The 21,331-nt window shown below is 37.6% G+C and overlaps 2 protein-coding genes across 7 annotated transcripts; one reads left to right on the top strand and one right to left on the bottom strand.

Annotated features, from left to right (window-relative positions):
- Positions 1 to 1,541: 1,541 nt before the first annotated feature.
- Positions 1,542 to 16,616, bottom strand: nf2b (NF2, moesin-ezrin-radixin like (MERLIN) tumor suppressor b). Its single transcript, XM_082548657.1, has 17 exons — positions 16,237 to 16,616; positions 15,865 to 15,978; positions 15,069 to 15,194; positions 14,164 to 14,286; positions 13,923 to 14,006; positions 13,526 to 13,594; positions 13,284 to 13,366; positions 13,061 to 13,136; positions 12,823 to 12,960; positions 11,087 to 11,161; positions 10,878 to 10,991; positions 10,647 to 10,769; positions 10,321 to 10,538; positions 9,453 to 9,555; positions 7,706 to 7,845; positions 7,446 to 7,617; positions 1,542 to 6,094 (listed from the first exon to the last, which is right to left on the bottom strand). The coding sequence occupies exons 2-17, from the start codon at positions 15,952 to 15,954 to the stop codon at positions 6,047 to 6,049; spliced, it is 1,782 nt and encodes a 593-aa protein (XP_082404783.1). The 5' UTR covers positions 15,955 to 15,978; positions 16,237 to 16,616; the 3' UTR covers positions 1,542 to 6,046.
- mettl27 (methyltransferase like 27) lies at positions 7,854 to 20,702 on the top strand. 6 transcript variants are annotated; one of them, XM_082548667.1, is made up of 6 exons: positions 7,854 to 7,893; positions 17,477 to 17,607; positions 18,101 to 18,229; positions 18,463 to 18,598; positions 19,374 to 19,469; positions 19,594 to 20,702. In XM_082548667.1, the coding sequence occupies exons 2-6, from the start codon at positions 17,488 to 17,490 to the stop codon at positions 19,794 to 19,796; spliced, it is 684 nt and encodes a 227-aa protein (XP_082404793.1). In that variant the 5' UTR covers positions 7,854 to 7,893; positions 17,477 to 17,487; the 3' UTR covers positions 19,797 to 20,702. The 6 variants fall into 6 exon arrangements, with proteins under 6 accessions (XP_082404793.1, XP_082404792.1, XP_082404790.1 ...); XM_082548666.1 differs by lacking the exon at positions 7,854 to 7,893 and adding an exon at positions 12,900 to 12,939; XM_082548664.1 differs by lacking the exon at positions 7,854 to 7,893 and adding an exon at positions 16,703 to 16,993.
- The last annotated feature ends 629 nt before the right edge of the window (positions 20,703 to 21,331 follow it).

Genomic DNA, 21,331 nt, shown 5'->3' with positions numbered 1-21,331 from the left:
GTGAATAAATGACTGTGGAAGCAAGTGATTTAGTTCAGCAGTTAGGAAAAGATTCAAGGCCTGATCTCATATACAGTCATAGCTGTGCACATGTTTAACAACACACCATGAAAAGCAGTGAACCTGATACCTTTGCTAGTAACTGAGGGTTATCTGATTTAAGACTAAGAGAAGAACCCTTTTCTTTTGTCTCTCGTTCGAAATATAAAAACAGTGATAAACAATTTTTTAAAAAGTCTTTCCTTGGGTTTAATCAAGCTTTGTTTGATTTGGTTTGTCAGTCAAAAATAAACTCCGTCATGTAGCGCCCTCTGGTGCTGACAAAAATAATTATTTAGTTTACATCCAGGGATTCTTCAGATTAAGACAGACGTTTTTTTTCCTGCTCAACACAAAAACATTTTAAAATATTTGAACACCAAACTTTCACATGCATTCACTTCTACATGCACTAATGTGCACATGAAGTCTTTTACTGACAGAGCTATCATAAAAAACGCGTTCTGTCTGTGTGTTCCTTGATGTGGCTACCAACACAGCTGTGGTTTGTTTTTAAAATTCTAATTCTTATAAATAACACAAATTTAAAGGAACCCACCCGAGGGATTAATAAAGTTCTATCTTATCTTATCTTATCTTAGTAGGAGTGGCCAAGGTGAGTATGAAAGGTAATATTTGTGATTTGGTTCTGGAGTCTTAGTTGCTGGCTTCTTGGATTGGTATCCTAAGGTGTGACTGGCTGGCAGGTGGAATTCCAGAGCTGCAGCGAGTACAACGGTAAAGAGTGGACTTGAGTGAATTAATAGAAAGTATTTTTCATTTACAGGTACAGAGAACCAAGACCTGGGAGACCATGTTTTACAGCCAGGTTTCAGACAGATAACCTGGGTACAGATGGCACAAACAGGAAAGAAACTGCCAAACATGCCATCATGACATGATCTTTGCTTTCAAAGTGCTCTCATTTGGTCATAGATGTGCAAACATAAAGAAGCACACTTCTCATTTATCATGTTCAAGAGAATGTTTTTCACTCAGATGAAATTATGATAAATGGACAAACTGTTCTCTGTTAGTAATGTTTTATTCATAAGCTTTAGGTTTTAGGATTTTTAATCACTATGGCCTTTAGAAAATTAATGTGTGTTGCCCTGCACCCTCTGCTGCTAACATACATATTTGAAATTAGTTTGGATTTTGATCACACATTTTTGTATTGTGACTAGATCTTACCATCAGTTCATCACCACTTACTGACTTTTGTCCAGGTACTGAATTTCTTTTCATATTTTCAAACAACTTTAGTATTCATTTCTAATGTGAGGAAGATTGATACCCTGAAATATGATACAAAAACATGACTTATATCTTGCTGCAAGTTTATAATAGCTTTATTATAGTCCCCAAAATTTAGGTATCAAAACAATTTGTTAGATTGATGAAATGTTCCTTATTTTTTGGATGTTTGTCACACTTAAATGTTTCAGATCATCAAACAAATTTAAATATTAGTCAAAGATACCACAAGTAAACACAAAATGTAGTTTTTAATGGAAGGTGTTTATTATTAAGGGGTAAAAAAATCCAAACCTACCTACATGGCCCTGTGTGGAAAAGCAATAAACTGACTGTGGTGTATCACATCTTTGGAAAGCTGTTCTTCTAACCACACCCAGGCCTGATTACTGCCACACCTGTTTCCAATCAAGAAATCACTCAAATAGGACCCGCCTGATAAAGCAGAGTAGATTGAAAGATTCTCAAAAGCCAGACATCAAGCTGTGATCCAAGGAAAATTAGGAACAAATAAGAAACAAAGTAAATGAGTCTGGAAACGGTTATAAAGCCATCTCTAAAGCTGTGAGACTCCTACTCTGTGGACTGACTAGACAAAAGTTTTTGGAACGTGCGTGTCCCATTACATCTGGCGTAAAAGTAACACAGCATTTCAGAAAAGGAACATCAAACAAAGAGTAAAATATGGTGGTGGTAGTATGATGATCTGGGACTGTTTTGCTGCCTCAGGACCTGCAGATGGATGGACCTGATGGTGGAAATGCAAAGGCTGCAAACCTGTAGACCAGGAGTTGTTTCTCCTACTGTTTAATTTATTTTTACTGCCAGTTTGATTAAGGGTGTGCAAAACTGTTGGTTAGGTTTAGAAGATTTTAGTTTGTCTCAAAATACAGGGATTATTAACACAAAACAGTCATGTCTTGGATTATTCTCACCTTCAAATCATCAAGTGTTGCTATACTGTTTCATTACATAAACATCTTTCCATTGTCTTAATTTTTTTTGCTAATATTTGATTGCTGTAATTATGACACTGACAATTTGTCAGTTTCTTTTAAATGCCTTTTTAATTTCATTTTAGCATGGTTTAGCTTTCTGTTTTAACTCGTTTCCAATAAACAAAATAACATAATGCACAGATAATTTCCACACCTGCATCATCAGATCTAGCAAACTTTCATTTATTGTAGCACACAGCCTTAGCTGCTTTGAAAGCGCTTCCTCACGCTTAAATTGCTGTGTATATGCCTGACTCATAATCTATGAGAAGACAGATCAGACAGGACAGTCACACTGTTGTATTATCATTGTTATGAAATAATATACACAAAATAACTTGGTTACAAATCAGTGACAAAACTCATGAAACTGTAACATTTTGTCACTTCAAATTAAACATAACCCAACATTTTTTGATGTGAAATCATTCTTTAACACTGGATTTGAATCTCATTATAGAAAAATAAAAGACTAAATTACAAACACCTGCTCTCCCCCCAATAACAGATATCAAGCAAATGTGACGTTAATTGAGGACTTACAGCACAAATAAATAAGGTAAAAACAGAAAAAACAAAGCACTTAAGAACACTTCAAAGGAAAATACCATTTACACAATACCAAGGTTAGTGTAACGACCCCATGTTGAGCCCATAATTTAATCTCTCTGATAGGCTGGTCAAATAAACAAACACGATCAATGAGCACATCCAGCCGCTGCTTTTTTTCAGAATATAAAAGAAGTCTAAAGATCGCTGCATTAGTCTTCTACATGCGTATTATTATTAAACCTAATTTAAACGCTGTTAGATACCATACTGCATCTTTGGTGGTGGTGACGGTGAAGGCGTGGGGTGTTTAACACTAACCCTGAGAAGTGTGTGATGTGGGGGAAAAAAAAAAAAGCCATCCATCTGCCACTCTGTCAAGGAATTAAGAGAAAGATATCAAAGTCACCCTAATACTAAGATCAAAAAGCACAACGACACCAAATAAAATCTTAGTGTCTTAAAGTGTAACAGCAAAAAATAAAATAACATAAAATTAAGGCACATCAGCAGTAAAGTACAAAATATAAAACCTTGAAATGGCAGAGCTCAAGATTTTACAGCATTTCTATTAAACAATACAGGCTCCTGTGTGATGATTTCATTGAAGGCATTTCACAAACCAAGTAAAAGAAACACGTAGGACCACCAAAGGAGTCTCCTGACTTGTAATGCAGCTCAAAGTCTCTTCTGTACATAAATTTATATTTCTGTCCATTTCTTTGTGCTTCAGGTACACTCGGGCAGATTTTTCTTTTCTTAAGTACTTAGAAGTAGGGCTGGGCCATATCATACCGTTCACGGTAATACCGGTGTAATTTTGGGCAACGATAGGAAAATGAAATATCGCGATAGAATATGGGTAAAACGCGCATGCGCAGTGCCTTTGTTTACATACGCACATGGCGGCGACGCAGAATGAGAAGAGCGAAAGTGGATCGTTAAATGAAACGGATGAACCAGAATTGGTTTGTAAAAATGCTGCAACTTCAGTGGTGTGGGACTGGTTTGGCTTTCATCCGTCAGATACACAACAAAGCACTATTTGCGGTAGAGCATGCTAGCGGGCCGTCGTTATTACCGTGTTGTTTGGAAAATACGGCACACTTAAAATCAATCCTTTGATTTTTCTGAAAATCGACAGCGCCCCTCATAATCCTGTGTGCCTTATGTATGAATTCTGGTTGTGTTTACTGACCTCGAAACGATTTTATGTGGTACACGGCGCTCAAAAATCTGTCAAATGTTTTAGTACGACTTTGCTAAGCTATGAACCCGCACTGCTTGATGGATTGTCGGAGCATTACGGCTATCGTAGGCAGGAGCCTCGCGGAGTGATACGTACTGTGCTTCAACATAATATTACCGTATTGTGTGTGTATAACCTCTTTTTAAGTTTTGTGGATATTATACATGGTTATGTTGCCGATATGTCGGCCAATTTCCACTGGAAATGCCTTTTGGTTAAACTGTCAGCAAGGAATTTGCATTTGCACTGTTACATTTTTATATAACTTTAATGATACTAACCCCATGTTTGCCTACTGGTGGTGGTCAGAGGGCCCGGTGGCGCCAGTGTCCGGCAGCCTCGCCTCTGTCAGTGCGCCCCAGCGCAGCTGTGGCTACAATGTAGCTTGCCATCGCCAGTGTGTGAATGTGTGTGTGAATGGGTGAATGACTGAATGTAGTGTGAAGCGCTTTGGGGTCCTTAGGGACTAGAAAAGCGCTATACAAATGCAGGCCATTTACCATTTAATGCACATAAAAAGCTGCTTGTTTAAGTGAAAATACATTATTAATGCAAAAAAACCCCATCAAAGTTGTGGAGTTGTAAAGTGTTTTGTCTAGTGTCAATTATATCGTCAGTTATATCGTTATCGCAAATTTTCAAATGTATATCGTGATAAATATTTTTGGTCATATTGCCCTGCTCTACTTAGAAGTACCTAATAAGAACACATACAACAACAGTAGCCAAATATCATTCTCAGTTCAACTCTAATTTATTACATTAATAAAAACCTTTCCATTTTTTCCTCTTTAGCTAATATAACTTAATGTTAATAACAGCGACTGAACATTAAGTTAGCCTAAAGTCAGATTACTGATGTCGACATATCAAATTAAACATGTTTAAAAGACTAAAATAATGTGAAACAACTTTTCACTTGTGGAAAGTTTTTCTCTGTTGCCTTTGTTTTGGCATTTCTTTCACTAAAACATCAACAAAAGTGGACACAAGTCTGGCATTTTATGCATGAATAGGTCAGCGATCTTTGTCAGCTCTCCTGAGCCAGACAGTAGGAGCAGAGAAGCATCCACTGGCAGCACCACCATGTATATATGTTCATGCCTTTTAAAACCAGGCATTTTAAGCAAGAGGAGGATCTGAGTGAGTGAGAAACCAGACGCACTACATCCTCGTATGACGGTATTTTGTCAGTCAGAAGGAAACCACACTGTAAATCACATGCATTTTATCATCTGTTACACTCTAAATGGGGACGTTATTTATAAAGCACAAAACAACCTTAGAAGCTAGAGTGAGACCATAACTTCATCACCAAAGTGTTTAGGTAATAAAATAAGATGAGCAGCAAGATTGTTTTTCATAGATTTCTATATATTGGGGCCAGAGCCTTTCGTTTACATACAGTCTACGTTCAGAGTGTTACTGAACAACAGTTGGTAAATCTGAACTCTAACCCATGCCTGAAGAATATCTTGCTTCTGTGGAAGGAACCCTGTTTACGACATTCATCGCAGCTGACATCACAACTGATCTGAACTTTGCCAACGTTGCAGCGTAATTTCTTTTTTAACACAATCCCAGTCTTAAAGTATTTTAAGGCACAAATGGATATCTCGACATTAAGCAGGCATAGTTCTGTATTTGACCACATTACAGCTAAGTATTCATTAAAACCAAACAAAAAGCATGAAATAAAAACTCCTCAGCAACATATCTTGAAGAAGCGCTCATCCAATAATGCACTCTTTCTAGATGCTGACATGTTGCAGGTGGCAAAACTTAATCTAACAGTCTGCGCAGGAAGCCACACAAGTGTTATTAGTTCATTTCAAAGTCTTTCCAAAGAACATAGAGTTTCTGTCTGTTAGCTTCAGTCAGGTAAACGTTAACCAAACAGGCTGAGGAAGCAGAGCGTCACAGCAACTGCTCCCTCAATTTTAAAGGGCCAGGATCACACTTCTTCAAAGAAGGCCATCTGAGACATGTATGCAGAGTTTCTCTGCAAAACAAGAGAAGCATGAGCAACCATGGAGTAATCAGTAATTCTAAAAATACAAATGCAAACATTTTCAAGTATTTCATATTTGCCACATAAATGCTTTTGGCATTACAAAGTATTTACAACAGTAACTATTTACCAAGTCTGCTTATCCGGTATATCCTTAATTTAACTGAATCATCAGTATACGGCTGCATATTACATTCTGCTATCTTCAGGGCTAACTCGGTGAAACAGAAATGCGAGAATTCGAAGTGCAACGGTTTGTGTTACATGTTAAGATGCAATTTGAAATCATTTTCTTCTATGTGGTAAAATATTGACATAACAAAAGCAATTCCTTTGAAGATGTTTTCACATCAGTATAGTCAAAGGATTGAATTTAATATGAAAGAAAGCCAGGACGATGGATAACCTTTGAGTACAGTACCACTCCACTTTAAACCTTATTTGTCATCATTATAACATTTTCTTTAATCTAGACTTTTCTTAAATTCGTGTTCGAGAGATATTGTGGTGCTCTGGTTGTCCTTTGGATAATGAGATCTGAAATTCCAGCAGTGATTCAAGCTCAACAGGACAAACAGTAATTACCAGTGATGCAGTGAGTACACAGGCCAAATAAAAACTGAATTCAACTGAACTGATTGTGGTGGACTGCGTGTTTCTTATAAACCTAGTTTATGCTGAAGAGTTTTTAAATTAGAACATTTATAAATGTGCTACAAATGAAAACAATCAATGACCTTAGGAGAGAATATAAGATAAAAATAAATGATAAACACAATCTGCTTTTTGCATGTTAATGTTAATCTAGAATTTTTGAAATTTTAAGAAATATTACCCCAAAAAATTACATTTTGCACTTAAACTGTCCAAAATTTCATTTTGAATGAAAAGGTTATGTTTGGATATCAGATGTTTGTTCACAACCTGATTAACCTCCTAGGACCTGGCATCCACATATGTGGGCATCACGTTTTGGGTTATTTAGACCAAAATACTCAATTTTGCTCTACAAGGGCCTGGTATCCACTTACAAGGACATTATACTGCTACTGTTCTATCAAATTTTTAAACGAATATCCTCATATGTGGCTCTCATTTTTCTTAAAAACAAAAATAAGGTAAAAAAAAAAAAAAAAAATCTGGTAATTCTTTGTTTTTACATTCATCAGGTCCCAATCAGCACAAATATCAAAGAAATTCAAAATGCATGCTGTGGAAGAGTTTGGGTCTTAGGATCATTAGTGGGCGTGAGCTGCAGTTACTGGTTTGGTTATACTAACACTCTGACACATAACTAAGCATCAATAAAACTAATGACATTACATGAATGGCTCATACGTACGTTGCTGTGAGCTATGTAGACGGGCTCTGGGATGTACCCCCTCGCCTCACTGTGCAGGTTGTAGAGACTGGCCTGTTGCTGCTGCTGCTCCTCCAGCTTCAGAGACTCGATCTCAGACTTGAGCTCCTTCAGCTGGTCCTGAAGATGTTTGCTCTTCTCCATGTACTCCAGCCTGTATTTATGCATGCCACAGTATCATCAACAAACAGCCAAACTGTCACTCTAAAGTGCCGTTGCAGGGGATTTAAACCCCGGCTTACCTCTCTCTCTCAATCTCCATAGAGAGCCGTTTCATGTCAGAGTCCTTGAAGTCGAGGCGTGCAGGTGGTGACTCGCAGGCAAAGTCGGCTGCTTCAGGAGGAGCAGGAGGAGCAGGGGGAGCAGAATAAGCTGCTATGAGCTGGAAGACAAGCACACAGATGTCATTTAAGTATAAATATTCACAAAGGTAAAGCACATTACACTTTTAAAATCTGGGGTCATATGAGGGCAAAAAACCAAAATAATTCACTGAATTATCATTATCAAATCAAATTCAAATTTTATTTGTCACGTACACAGTCATACACAGTACGATATGTAGTGAAATGCTTGGACAACTGCTTGTGACCTAAAGAAAACAAAAAAGGAAAGGCTATGAATAAGATAGGAAATAAATATGAAAAATTAAAAAGGGTAAATTTAACTAGGAAGGAATAAAATATAAATTAAGGTTAAAAATGAAATAACTGTACAACACAAATTAGAATGAAGGGTAAATTTAACTGGGAAGAATAAGATAAAATATATAAATTAAAGTTGAAAATAAAATAACTGTACAACAAAATACACAATACACAATATAGAACTATATAAGAATGTATGAAGAAATCTAAATATAAATAAATATATACACAATAACAGCAGCTGTACAAGTATTAACTGGAAATGAAGAATATAGTGACCAGTGTTGTGCAAAAACAAAGTCCAGAAAGTCCAGTGTGTGTGTAAGAACCATATGTGGCTGTAGCTCAGGTGGCAGAGCAGGTCAGCCACTAATCAGAAGGTCGGTGGTTCAATCCCAGGCTGCCTCCTGGCTGCATGCCAAATATCCTTGGGCAAGATACTAACCCATGTTTGCCTACTGGTGGTGGTCAGAGGGCCCGGTGGCGCCTGTGTCCGGCAGCCTCGCCTCTGTCAGTGCGCCCCAGCGCAGCTGTGGCTACAATGTAGCTTGCCATCGCCTGTGTGTGAATGGGTGGATGACTGAATGTAGTGTAAAGCGCTTTGGGGTCCTATGGACTAGAAAAGCGCTATAAAAATGCAGGCCATTTACCATGTGTGGGTCAGTACTGTGTGGTGGTGTGATTGAGAGACCGTATCGCCTGCGGGAAGAAGCTCCTCCTCAGTCTCTCTGTGTTGGTCTTCAGGGAGCGGAATCGCTTTCCTGACCTCAACAGAGAGAACAGTCTGTTGTTGGGATGGCTGAGGTCCTTCACGATCTTCCTGGCCTTGGTCCAGAACATTCAGTTTTGTGTGTAATACCACTGCTATTTGAAATCCCTCATTTTGAGCAATAACACATAAAAGCATACAGCTTTCTCTAACTTGGTTACTAACAAAGTCCATTTATAGTGAATGATATAAAACACATTAATGTTTTGTGGGTTTTTTCTCGTCAATTATCCACACTAATAAATATAAATCTGCAATACTAGTAACACCCACAGATTTCGCACCTCTTCTCTTGCCATTAAAAACATTCTGGGAGACATGAAATCGCTAACTTCAAGAAATAAATGAGGGAAGTTATAGAACAATGATAATCCTCCCTAAAAAAATAACTTTGAAGATCTCAAATTGATGGTCCATATTAAGCTCATAAATTACCTAGAGCAGCTAATCAATGGCCTTTGCAGCGTAATAACACGGAGATCAGAGCTTTTATAATGAAAACAAACTCCTTCAATCTACAAAAGAAATCCAGGCATCACAGAGATCAGAGAAGCAGTAGTGTGATCAACGTACAGGGTAGGTTGTTTTGGTGATCTCCAGCAGCTTCTGCTTGGCTCTCCTCTCAGCATCCTTTGCCTCAGTCAGGTCCTGTTTCAGGTGATCAGCTTCCTTCAACCTGGAATCAAAGATTTAGTCAGTTCAACTAAGAGTAAAGTAAATACATGTGATTATTATCAGAGCAGTACTTTTTTCTTTTCTTTTTACAACTTATTCTGAAACAAAAGGAACACAAATGAAGCATTATAGGCTTCTTATCAAAGACATGAAGATCATCATGTGTCTCTCGATGACATGACAATTGGGGGGCTTTTATCCTCCTATCGAAGTGATTTGCAGACCTATTTATGCATAGCACAGTTAGCACATTTATATATAGCAGTTTAGGTTTAGGTTGAGTTTAGGTGATTTCAGTAATTAAGTTTAAGGGATCATGTGCCTTTGAGTTTAACAATGCATGTTTAAACCCAGCCTTAATGTTATAACAGAATCAAGATAATGACAGAGCAACAGACCCAGTTTTTCTAACACATTCATTTTAGAAGTGAACCCCAATGCTGTTGGTGGTTGAGGAGGAATGCTGGGTTTTGAGAGGGAAGAAAACTGGATGGAATCAAAAGCATATCTCGGGTTTCCTGCATCTTTTTTTTTTACTCATTTTGAAAATAGAATAAGTGGAAAACTCTTTTTAAAATTACCACCACATGCCAGCTTCGGCTAAATCTTTGCAGGTTTATGTGAAATATTTTTAGAGGACTTTTATTAATAGTGTTTCATTTATTTAGTTACCAGTTGATAAATGTTATGCACGGACAAAAGTTATAAAGGGATTAAATTTTAACTAATGAAAATATCTCAAATAAAAACTCAAATGATTTCAGACCTCCGCTCAGACTGCTCCACCAGTTTTACAGCCAGCTGCTCCGCCTCCCTCATCTTCTGCTCCATGAGCCTCTTCTCCTCCTTGGTCTTCATGGCTGTGACCTCTAACCTCTGCCTCTCTTGCTCAGCTTCTGCAGCTTTGTGGGCCAACAGCTTCGCTTCTTCCTCAGCAATCTGAGCTTTCTCTGCCAGCAGGTCTGCTGTCTCCTCAGATCGCAGCTGGACAAAATTTATTTAACATTTAATCCAAATTTTTACAAAGTTGCATAAGATAAACTCTGAAAATCCAACAGTTATCTCAGGTACCGTAAATGACAATATTCTCACCAGTGCCTCATTAGCCAGTCGTGCCTCATCCTGCAGCTGGAACAGCCTTCTTTCCATTTCCTCTTTTGCCCGTTCCGCTTCCTCCCTCATCTGTTTCTCCCGTGCCAGGATCTGGCGCTCCATCTACATGGCGGACCATTTAAAGTTTGTTAACCACAATAAAAGATTTATGATGGATCACTGTGAGCATCCTATCTAATGTGATGTTCCAATGGAGTTGAGACCACAGACCTTCTTGCGGGCCTTTTCCTCTTTGGCTTGAGCTTTCATCTGCTGCACTTCAATTGAGTCCACCTTCCTCCTCCTCATAAACAAATCATGATTCCCAATGCACAACTGCAGGATCTAAGGAGTCAGGTGAAACATAATCAGCACAAACTTACGACATACAACATTTAACCTTTAAGTAGATGACATCACAAACACAGAGGCAAACCAACCAGCTTGTTGACACGCAGCTGAGATGAGTAGAACTTGAAAACATCTTTCTTCTTGTCCAGAGGTTTGATTGTGAACTGGAACAACATGAAAACAGAAAAACAAAACAAAACATGCAGATTAACCGAGAGCACAGTTTACAACAGATCAATATGAAAGAAAATATGACACTGAAAGAAAGCAGTTTCCAATATACAGCTGTAAGGCTGTAATAATATAACAAAAAGGCAGTTCAAAATCAAAACCAAATGTCACACAGGCACGTTTGTTAACATACAACTTAAGATGTACATGGAAAATGTTACAAAAATATAAATAAGAAAAGTTAATTATCTGCATATATTAAATAACAATGCCCCTTAAATAAAATGTTATTTTCTTGCATACCAAAGACTCACATTTGTGCAATCAAGAAAATGCAACGCTTGCATGCAAAAGTATGAAATGGAATAAAATGAGGAAAATTCTATCCTTTTTTCTAGCCAGTGAGTTTCTTTGTAAAAACTGGGAATAATTATAAAGATATATACATATAGATATAGATATATAAAAAAAAACAACAACAAAACAGAGCAAGATGCCCTGTGACAGGTTACATTGTTAAGCTGTAACTGAAAAGCTTTTCAGAAGGGTGTCTGGTAGCTGACACACAAAGATCATTTTTGGCCAGGCAGTTCATTGCTGGATAGCCAACTTTATGTTCCTTCCACCATTTGAGAGAATCAGCATCACAGTCTATGTTCCAAGAAGCTTGCCAGTGATCTTTTCTTTTTAGTCGAATGTGCTACGGCTGCTCATCCGAGTATAATTTTAATGAAACATAAACAACATTGTCTCATCCCGCATCCTTTTTAATATGTCTTAAAAACTCAATATATTGTCCAGACTTACACTCAGCTAGTATTTAACGAGTGTTTCCAGGAAATCTGGTATATTTGCACAAACTATGGTTGAAAAGAAAAGGAAAATATTAAAATTAAGTGAATGTCTCTATTTAAAAAAATAAATAAATCATGATGTGATATTATAGAAATCTGTTCACTACTTTTATTACAAATTATAGCAGTAAGGAAGCTGACTAAATATTAACTGATAATTTACTTCTTCCCACTCCGTTTCAACATGTAAATTAATCAGAACGGTAGCTATATTGAAATGTATTGATTTTTTTTGTATATATTTTTTTTCTTTCTTATTTTCTTTTCTAAATGTACCTCTATATTGTTTACATGTTTGAAATAAATTACGAATCAAAGTGTCTGTTAGGACCCAAAACAAATTGCAAGAGGGTTTCTAGTGCAGCAAACCTTGTAACGGAATTCATATAGTAACAGCCAGCAACCCATGGAGGTTGCTGGCTGTTACTCACTGTTGATCACTTTCACTGTTACTGAATCTGTACTCACCAACTCTTCCCTAGGCCAGAATGACTGGATGACATTAAAATGTTGAAAATACAAATTTGTTGGAATAGGACCAAAGATGTGGAATACAATCCAAGCGCGCCCATGAATGCTGCATTTATGTTTTTAATGGATTCTCAGATACACAGACACAGTAATACAAAACAGCCATTTAAAAATACCCACAAGTGTTTCAATTCAGGTGGCAGGAACGTAATGAGAGGCAAAAAAATTGCAGACAAAATATATCAATCTAAGAGTATTTTAAGCATATTATTTTGGATGTGAGCATTATGCCCAGTTTGTCTGCAGGACAGCCCACTCCTTGCCCTTACCTCCTTTTCACTATAGGAGATATTACGGATGCCGCTCCAAGGAAAGGACTTGTTAGGGGCGAGTTTGCTGTTGGGGCTGTAGATGTGAAGACCCTGGGCATCAACTCCAAGTAGGAGGTTTGTGTCCCTCTTATTTTGCTGCCAATATATGTAGAAACACAAATGTTAACCCAAGAGACAGCAAAGTTAAATGTCAGATTCAAAAATGTGAAATCAAGTCATACTAATTCACACTCACAGTAATTTCAAAGTAGCTGACACCATACATCTCAAGATCCTGAGCAATCTTTAGGTATTCCATCTCAGCTTCATCTCTATATGGACGATGTGAAAATAAGAAAGGGGATCACACAATGATACACCGATTACACTTAAACTACATGATCTCGTGCAATCTTTTGCTAAAGGTGTTAATAAGTCTTCACATGCTGGTCTTCAGCAGCCCCCTGGGTCAGCTGTACCTGGCGAGGCCTCTGTGCTCGGCATACCAAGCTGTGATCTTCTCCTCCCACATGTCTGCTGTCATTTGGTACTGCATCACAACCTGGGATAAAGACACAGGATCACAGGGAAAATGTTAATACACTGAATGCACAGATGGTGTCTGACAAACTCGGCCAGAAATGACTGCTAACAAAAGAAAATAATTCTGGGAAGCACCAGTTTTCATAGGTCAAATCTGCACAGAGACCTGTATACTTACTGTTTTTGGCAAAAGCTCATCTTGTGCCAGGAAGCCTGGTTTATGGAAGTTTGTATCAAAGTCTCCATACTGAAAGGGAAACAACAGTAAACAACAAATCAAACATTAATGACACACAGAGGAAAATATTTATTCAGAGTTTGGTTGAATAACATAGGTCATTAGGATCTGTGCAGTAAATAAGTTGCCCTTTATCAAATTTTAGCCCTTTTGTATCTCATGAATGCACTGCTCTTCATGCTGTCCATATAACTAATCTGCATTATATTGATTTTGTTTCATATTTGCATGATGGTCTCCAGCAGCAAATGTACTCCAGGAAACTAATTATTTTCAGATAAAAGAAGGCCGAGCAACTGCTGGTTTAGTGAGAATTTGACCCTCCAAATTTTCTTACCTTAGCTTGGACGGCATATGATGCCAACAGAACTGAAGCTTCAGGGGAGCAGAATATCTCTTCATCTAATATCTGTTTTTTTACCTAAACAAGAGTTTGACAACATGTGTGAACATGTACTGAGCTACATAAAAGCTTCTTAGATGTGAGGTAAATGCTACACACAGGTCGAGTTAAAATTCAAAATAAACTAAAAGAAAGAAATTCACCTAAAGGTTTCACCACAAAGTTATCAGAGTACCTGTAAGAAGAAGAGGTGTTGAGTTATTTCTTGAACCAGCTCTTCTTCTACTTTTTCCGGGAAAAATTTAGCAAGGAAATTAAATGTTATGGGAGAGTCCTTAGGAACCTCCTGGTCCAAGACCTTGATGAAAGATGAAAAGGAAAAGTTATTATATTGTGTTTATACAACCATTCAAAAAAAGTTGGGGTATTGGGCAGAATACAGTGATCTGCAGATCCTATAAAGCCATATACGTTTTACAGAAGAACATAGAAAACATCATGTTCCATTCCACGGAAAACAAATTTCTCAACTCATTTAGAATTTCTCTCTTCCAGCATGAAGAAATATTTGCACGCTGAAATACAACGCTGACTGATCTAGCCAATATAAATGTCTTATTTAAGCAACCTGTATAACCTTCCAAATATCCAGGTGACCTCTTTTTCCGGGAAAGCCTTCCATAATTCCATACTTCATAGTAGAGTCCAGGTACTGCCTGGCTGCAGTTCACCAGCTGAAATCATTTGGTACTCCATGGTACAAAAAAATACGAAAAAGCTAGAATATTAACTAGAATATTAACTCTGACAAGAACGGGACAACATTCATCTCCCAGAAATCCAGCAGCGGCTCTCTTCCTGTTCCAGATTTTTACAGGCTGGTATTAAAAGAATAGTGCATGCTTCACAGTGGTAAACATGACCCTGTCCCAACTTTCCTAAAATGGGACATTTTTGCCGTTCAAAGATTTTATATGCATTTATAGTCTATTGTGAATAACATGTGGCTCTATGAGGTCTGTAAATTATTGCGCCATGTTTTTATTGACATTTTACACTCTTTTTTTTTTTTAATTGGGGGTTTATTTGTTTATTTTTGGATCTCAGAGCCAATCTCCTTAGAATTATTCCTTCACTTACCCGCTTGTCTGGTTTTAGCCAGGCATAGGTATCCTTTACTGTGTACCTAAGTCCAAAAAACCAGGTCTCCCTCAAACCAACAGTTCGACATACCAGGTCAAAGAGGTCTTTACCTTTCCACTTGACCTGAAAAGAAAAGAGTTAGAAAGATATGAGCAAGTGAAAATGCTCAAAGCAAGGGTATTTGCAGCTGGAGCCCTTTAACTGTCCTGTCTCAATATAAAGAAAAATGTAAGAATAATTATTATAAGAATGTTTCAATCCTGGTGTACTGGCAGGGCTCCCTGCAGTGTGTTATAGTGTAGGTGGGACACATCCCCAAGAATCTAATGTATCCTGTGAAATGTAATCTTTCACAGGACAAAAATGAGCTGTGGTTTAAAAAGATAACATATCAATGTTTGTGGGGGGAAAGCAGCGGTATTATTTCACACAGCAGAGGCCCCACATGAGTATAGCCATTGTTGACTGTCATTTACTTGCTCAATCAATCACAAGATAACGTGCGTCAGGATCTATAACTGCTGCTGATAAACTATCTCCTGGGTAAACCCACACATGAGGTTGCATGACATGCGTCTTAGATTACAGCAGTGCCCTTCACGTTTAAAACCAGTGAAAGGCCTCGTACAATTTTGCCCGATTTAACTTTTGCAAGGTGTGATGGACTTTTCAAGCAATTCTTTACTGTTAATCTGGGGGTTCATTTTAAAGGAGCCAAAGATTATATATAAAAATGTAATCACAGTTAATTATTATACTTCGACATATCATACAGGCTCGCATATATCCATACCTCGCAGCTAAACTCCATTTCAGCATCCATAGTGATAACTTTGACTTTAAAAGTCTTTGGCTGCTTCTTCTTTAATCCCAGGATAGACATTTTGAAGACGTTTCGGTCAAAAAGCTGTGGAAAAAAATTAACACAACAGATTATAGAGCTACAAATTACATTTAACAAGTGATACGATGAACCAACTCATGACTACATCATCAAGTAGCACGTTTTTAATGTAATTTACGGTGTTAAGCGCATGGAAGGAACTGCTTCTTGATCATGTTCTCTTTAGCATCCAAACGATAATTTAGTTTTTCCAGCGGTTTTAGAGATACGAAAAAAATTAATCAAAACAACATGCATTAAAAAGTTAGATGGGGCCATTACCGCTTAATAAAGTTTGAAACTTCTGGTGTCCAACAACTCTGAGAAGAGGCAGGGCTTTTGTGTGGGGAGAGCAATGCTAGGCTAACATTTACTACAACAAACAGCAGTTAGCTTCCCAGCTATGCCACGAAAACCGAGCAAAAAAAGTTGTAGAAAGAGCGAAACTTTTGAGAAACTCCCATGATGAAATACATCTAATTAAGCGAAATTCAGATGTTAAAGCTGATTCAAATAACACTTGGGAACAACTGTGCTAACTCTCTCGGTTTTAGGTGGGTTAGCTTTCTGTTAAAATCTAGGACGACTTTCCAGAAGATTTTTGTTTTGATTCCCAAACACTCTACAGGTGGGAACACGAATAGCAACTGTGGATAACGCTACTGCGCATGAGCAAGCGCGAGTTCAAAGGCCTCCTTCGGTGGTTGTTGGGAAATTCTGGTTCCAGGCGTGGTGTGTGGCCGTGAATGCAGCAGCTAGCAAAGATCACATACTATAAAATAAAATGTATAGGAAAGAAAATAATTTGAAAGAATGTAAACGCCTCTTTATGGCGGAAAAAGAGCAGAGAAAGCTGCCTCTTTACCTGAAAGACTTTACTGAGGGAAAAGCGTGCCCGCTCTTTTATACAGTCATTGGTTGCTTCCTGGTGTTGCTGCACAGGCTCTCGGTGTCCCCGATTCAGTTTGCAGCAGTAATCCTGTCTTTATTGTTGGAGTGTGAACGGAGAAAGAAGAAAGATCCAGGGAGACGACCGCTGGTAAACTGGCGCCCTGTCTCTGTATCTTGACACGTATACATATATGTATGTATGCAGCAGATTGTGTCTTCTACAACCGTAAAAGAAATCAGACGAGTGAGTGTTCAAGCCGAAAGAGCCCGTGTTATTTACTACATTGCAGAAGTTATAATAATACAATAAAAAATAATGATAATAATGTGCAGCTGTTGTGTTAATTGATTAATGATTCAGTCTATTCAGACAAACGTATGCTGGTTTTAGTTTCCAAAACTGTTCATTTTTGCTCTTTAATTAGGCTAATGTGAAAGTAGTCAACAGATCTGTTGAGTAGACGAACAAATTAAATTTATGATGACTGGCAGAGCAATTAAAATCTCAAAACCAAAAATTAAATTTGCTAGAAAATGAACCAAAGAATGTACGCTGCCTGTATATTAAGACTTTATCTTACATTACTGGTTGTTATGATTTTGCTTGACTATGTTTGTTTCTTCTCAGCAGGTGTGTATATAATGTCAGCTGTGGCTAACACATTTGAAAATGTGAAAGCAGTTATTCTATCAGCCCATAAAAACACAACATCAAGGGACAAGGTCTCCTTTTACAACTCCTGGGCAGAGAACTATGATCAGGTGAGATAACCTTACCTTTTATATTTTACTAATACTTGCTGATTTTTATTATTAGCCACATCACTGCCTATATGGCTTGTTTTTCTATTCTAGTTCCTTGTAGTTTACATGCTTAAATGTTATCTGTATTGTTATAATTTTAGGCACTAATGTTACATTTGTCACTCTGTTGTTTTGTATGGTATAACCTTTAGTCTACTGTAATTTTTTAGCAATGTTTGACACGTACTAATCTTTTGGATGGATATCTAATGGATAATAGTGAAAATATTGGTACTTTTTTCCAGGTCAATAAAAGAAATTGTTAGCACAGTGCAATTTTATTATAAGAAGAATATGCATCTGAAAATACAATGTTGTGAAATTTATCGTTACATATGTAATATAAAGTAAAAGAGTACAAATTACAGTTCTATAGGATTTATCTGATGGAACAATGTTATGTATGTGTTTCATACATAATTAATGGGTAACTGTTCATGTTTTTGAGTAGGATGTGGCTGTCCTGGATTACCGTGCACCAACTCTGGCAGCAAACTGCATCTCTTCCCATTTCAGTGGAGATCGTGAAGGTGCCGTCGTATTGGATGTGGCCTGTGGTACAGGACTGGTGGCCACACAGGTAAAATAGAAAAAGAACACATGGCCTCAGGGAGAAACTGTAAATCTGCAGTCTTAATGAAGTGATTTGCAATTTAATATCTGACAAATCCTTTTTTGAAAACATTGTTGATATTTGATCTTTTTCAGTCTTAATAAATGTCTAGAAATTTCTTATAATGTAGTGACCTTTTCTTTCTTGATTCTACAACTTAATAACTATGTGTCTGATAACAACCTAAACATGTTGCACAGTTGAAGAAACTTGGATTTGGAAAGTTTGTGGGGGTAGATGGAAGCAAAGCTATGTTGGAGTTGGCAAGACAGAGCGGGTTGTACCAGGATTCGAAGCAGATCATGCTGGGAGAGGAGCCACTGCCTATCCAGTGGGGTATTTAAAGCTTTATTATTATTTTATCCAAGTCATTAATTACTGTGTAATTAAATTTTCGGTTCTCAGGTAAGATGCTTTTAATTAGTGCTTGTGTGTCTCTATTTTTCAGAGCTATTTTAAAATTATCGCATTTCAAGTGATTGTTTTCACGTTTTTTTATTGTTATGAAATCTAAAATCATAATTTTAAAAAGTAAAAGAATTACTGTTATTGTCATATGATATTATTTATCTTTATATTTTATACAACAACTGTTATTGCTTTCCTATGTCATTGTCATTCTCTGTACTCATATTAGGAAATTGTCCTTATTTCTGCTCAAGATAATTTTTATATGTTGTTAAATTATAAATTTAATTGGCTCAAGAGTTGGCAGTTCATCCTGTAATCGGAAGGTTGCCGGTTCGAGCCCCGGCTCTGACAGTCTCAGTCGTTGTGTCCTTGGGCAAGACACTTCACCCGTTGCCTACTGGTGGTGGTCAGAGGGCCCAGTGGCGCCAGTGTCCGGCAGCCTCGCTTCTGTCAGTGCGCCCCAGGGCAGCTGTGGCTACAATATAGCTTGTCATCATCAGTGTGTAAATGTGTGTGAATGGGTGGATGACTGAATGTAGTGTAAAGCGCTTTGGGGTCCATAGGGACTAAGTAAAGCGCTATACAAATACGGGCCATTTACCATTTATAAGGACATGCTTTCATGTTAAAAGATTATGCCCATGTTTTAAGTCCAAGCCTTATCCTTAAAGCACTAATTCCCCTTTTCTACCTTTTGCAGTAGATTCGTTTGATGTGGTTGTGATTGTTGGAGGACTAAGTCTTGGTCATGTCCCTCCTGCTGTGGTCAGAGATCTGTGCAAGTCCACCAAACCAGGTGTGAATATGTTTTTGTTGTATTTTTGTTGTTGTTGTTCCAGTGCTGTCTCACCTACAGTTTCCCATCACTTTACTGAAGATGAGCTCTCATCACTTACTGCACTATCATCTCTTTCCACCAGGTGGCTACATTTGCATGACTACCAGAAGTAACCAGGACAATCTGGAGTACAAAGGCTTTCTTGACTCTGAGCTCAGGCAGATGGAGAACGAGGGGCTTTGGACTTGTGTGGAGGTCACAGAGGTGGAAAACTGGGAGAGAGCTGTGTCGGAGCACGAGGATGGCTACATATCTGGCGCTGTATATCTCTACAAGAAACTATAATTATACATATATCACAAAAGTGTATGGTGGTTTAAAATCACACCAGCAAAGGTGCAAAATAGACTTATTAGAGAAGAAACAAAAACTGGATAAAATTGACGTAAGATTAAAAAGGAAGGCTTGATTTTTGCATTTGCAGAATTAAGTAGGCTCAAAGATGGAAAGCTGCTTTCAACCAAATGAGTATCTTGCAACTGAGTAACAGGTTTTTCCTTATTGAAAGTAAATGAACCATTTTCTAAATAAGTGGTTGTATAACTTGCGTCTGTAACTGTGTCTCTTGTGCATTAATATCTGCCATCCACTAATAACTGAGTTTATGAGGTTACATTTTCTAATTCAGTGATTCAGTTGGCTCAGATGTTAGGTTATCCCCTTTGTGCTTAAAACTTTATTAACTTTATTTGCTATTTGTTTTAAATTTTAAAACTAATCAAGTCGATGAGAAATTGGACAATTATGCTTCTGTACACCACCACAGTGGATTTTATGTTAAGCAACCAAGATGAAGTGTAGATGTTTTACCAATGACATACAACCAGTGTTCATATCCTTGTGAGACCCAGCCTATCCATCTGTTCCATTCCATTCATCCAGTAGTGGACACAAATCACAAAAAAAGTTAAACTAAACCTTTTTTTTCCTCCTTTCCTCCTTTCTTTTTTATCCTCCTCCTCTGGAGGATAAAACATGGATTCTTCAGACCTGATTCTTAGTCTAGAAAGCTAGAAAGACTTAATTTCATTCACCCAAGGACTAACAATATATTTAAATGTTCTTTTCAAATGTTACATTGTATTAGACTAAAGACAAACAAAAGAATGCAATAAAAATGTAAGTGTGAGCCTAGAGTGTATGAATTGTCTATAGAGCAAAAAAAAAAAAAAAAAGACATGCAGGCATCCATCACACACAGAGAGAAGGGGCAGGTAGAAGGTGGGGGAGCCAGAGACGAAGAAAAGGACAACAGGTGGCAGTGTAAGCAAGCTCGAACCATACCGCATTTTGTGAAGGACAAAACAGCAATGTGTATGAAATGTTTAAAAAAAAAAAAAAAACCACGTTTAAAGTGTCACTCAGTATTCCTGCTGGTCCATTTATGCAGAAAATTTCACATCTTTGTCTCTGATATAGCAGTGCTGCTCTGCATGCACTATCTGCGTGCACTATCCATCTGTAGGCTCTGGCTGGATGACTGCTTATCAGTCACCCATTTTGTTATTGGTCATATTTCTCTCTGGGTTTATCGCAGTGCATTATGAGCTGAAGAGATCTTTGGAATAAAAAGAAAATAACATATAAGTCATTTGCTACCTTTTGCCCTAATAGTAAGTCCTAATTTTGCTCTTTCTCTTGGGTGTGTGGATGTTTAATTGTTCGACAATGTCATGTCAAGGCTGTGAAATTGTCTGCTGGCTGTCAGGTTTTGCATGATGCAAAGTTGATTTAAGGTCAGTTTACATATGTAGATTATCTTGTTTTCAATCACACTTTCCTTCACCTCTGCAGAATTTTGTGATGTGGTTAAGATTTCT

Source organism: Aulonocara stuartgranti (assembly GCF_965226115.1).
Source record: "Aulonocara stuartgranti genome assembly, chromosome: 10".
In the NCBI taxonomy this organism is placed as follows: Eukaryota; Metazoa; Chordata; class Actinopteri; order Cichliformes; family Cichlidae; genus Aulonocara; species Aulonocara stuartgranti.
This window is presented reverse-complemented; position numbering and strand designations above follow the sequence as displayed.

What these genes read in the sequence shown, in the direction of transcription:
- nf2b (XM_082548657.1), bottom strand. Translation starts at nt 15,954, where the DNA reads ATGTCTATCCTGGGATTAAAGAAGAAGCAGCCAAAGACTTTTAAAGTC. An exon ending in AACACCTCTTCTTCTTACAG is followed by an intron (nt 14,007 to 14,163) that starts GTACTCTGATAA and finishes ACTCTTGTTTAG; the next exon opens with GTAAAAAAACAGATATTAGA. An exon ending in TCTCCTATAGTGAAAAGGAG is followed by an intron (nt 11,162 to 12,822) that starts GTAAGGGCAAGG and finishes ATGTTGTTCCAG; the next exon opens with TTCACAATCAAACCTCTGGA.
- mettl27 (XM_082548662.1), top strand. Translation starts at nt 17,041, where the DNA reads ATGTATGCAGCAGATTGTGTCTTCTACAACCGTAAAAGAAATCAGACG. An exon ending in CCGTAAAAGAAATCAGACGA is followed by an intron (nt 17,090 to 17,473) that starts GTGAGTGTTCAA and finishes GTTTCTTCTCAG; the next exon opens with CAGGTGTGTATATAATGTCA. An exon ending in CAGGACTGGTGGCCACACAG is followed by an intron (nt 18,230 to 18,462) that starts GTAAAATAGAAA and finishes CATGTTGCACAG; the next exon opens with TTGAAGAAACTTGGATTTGG.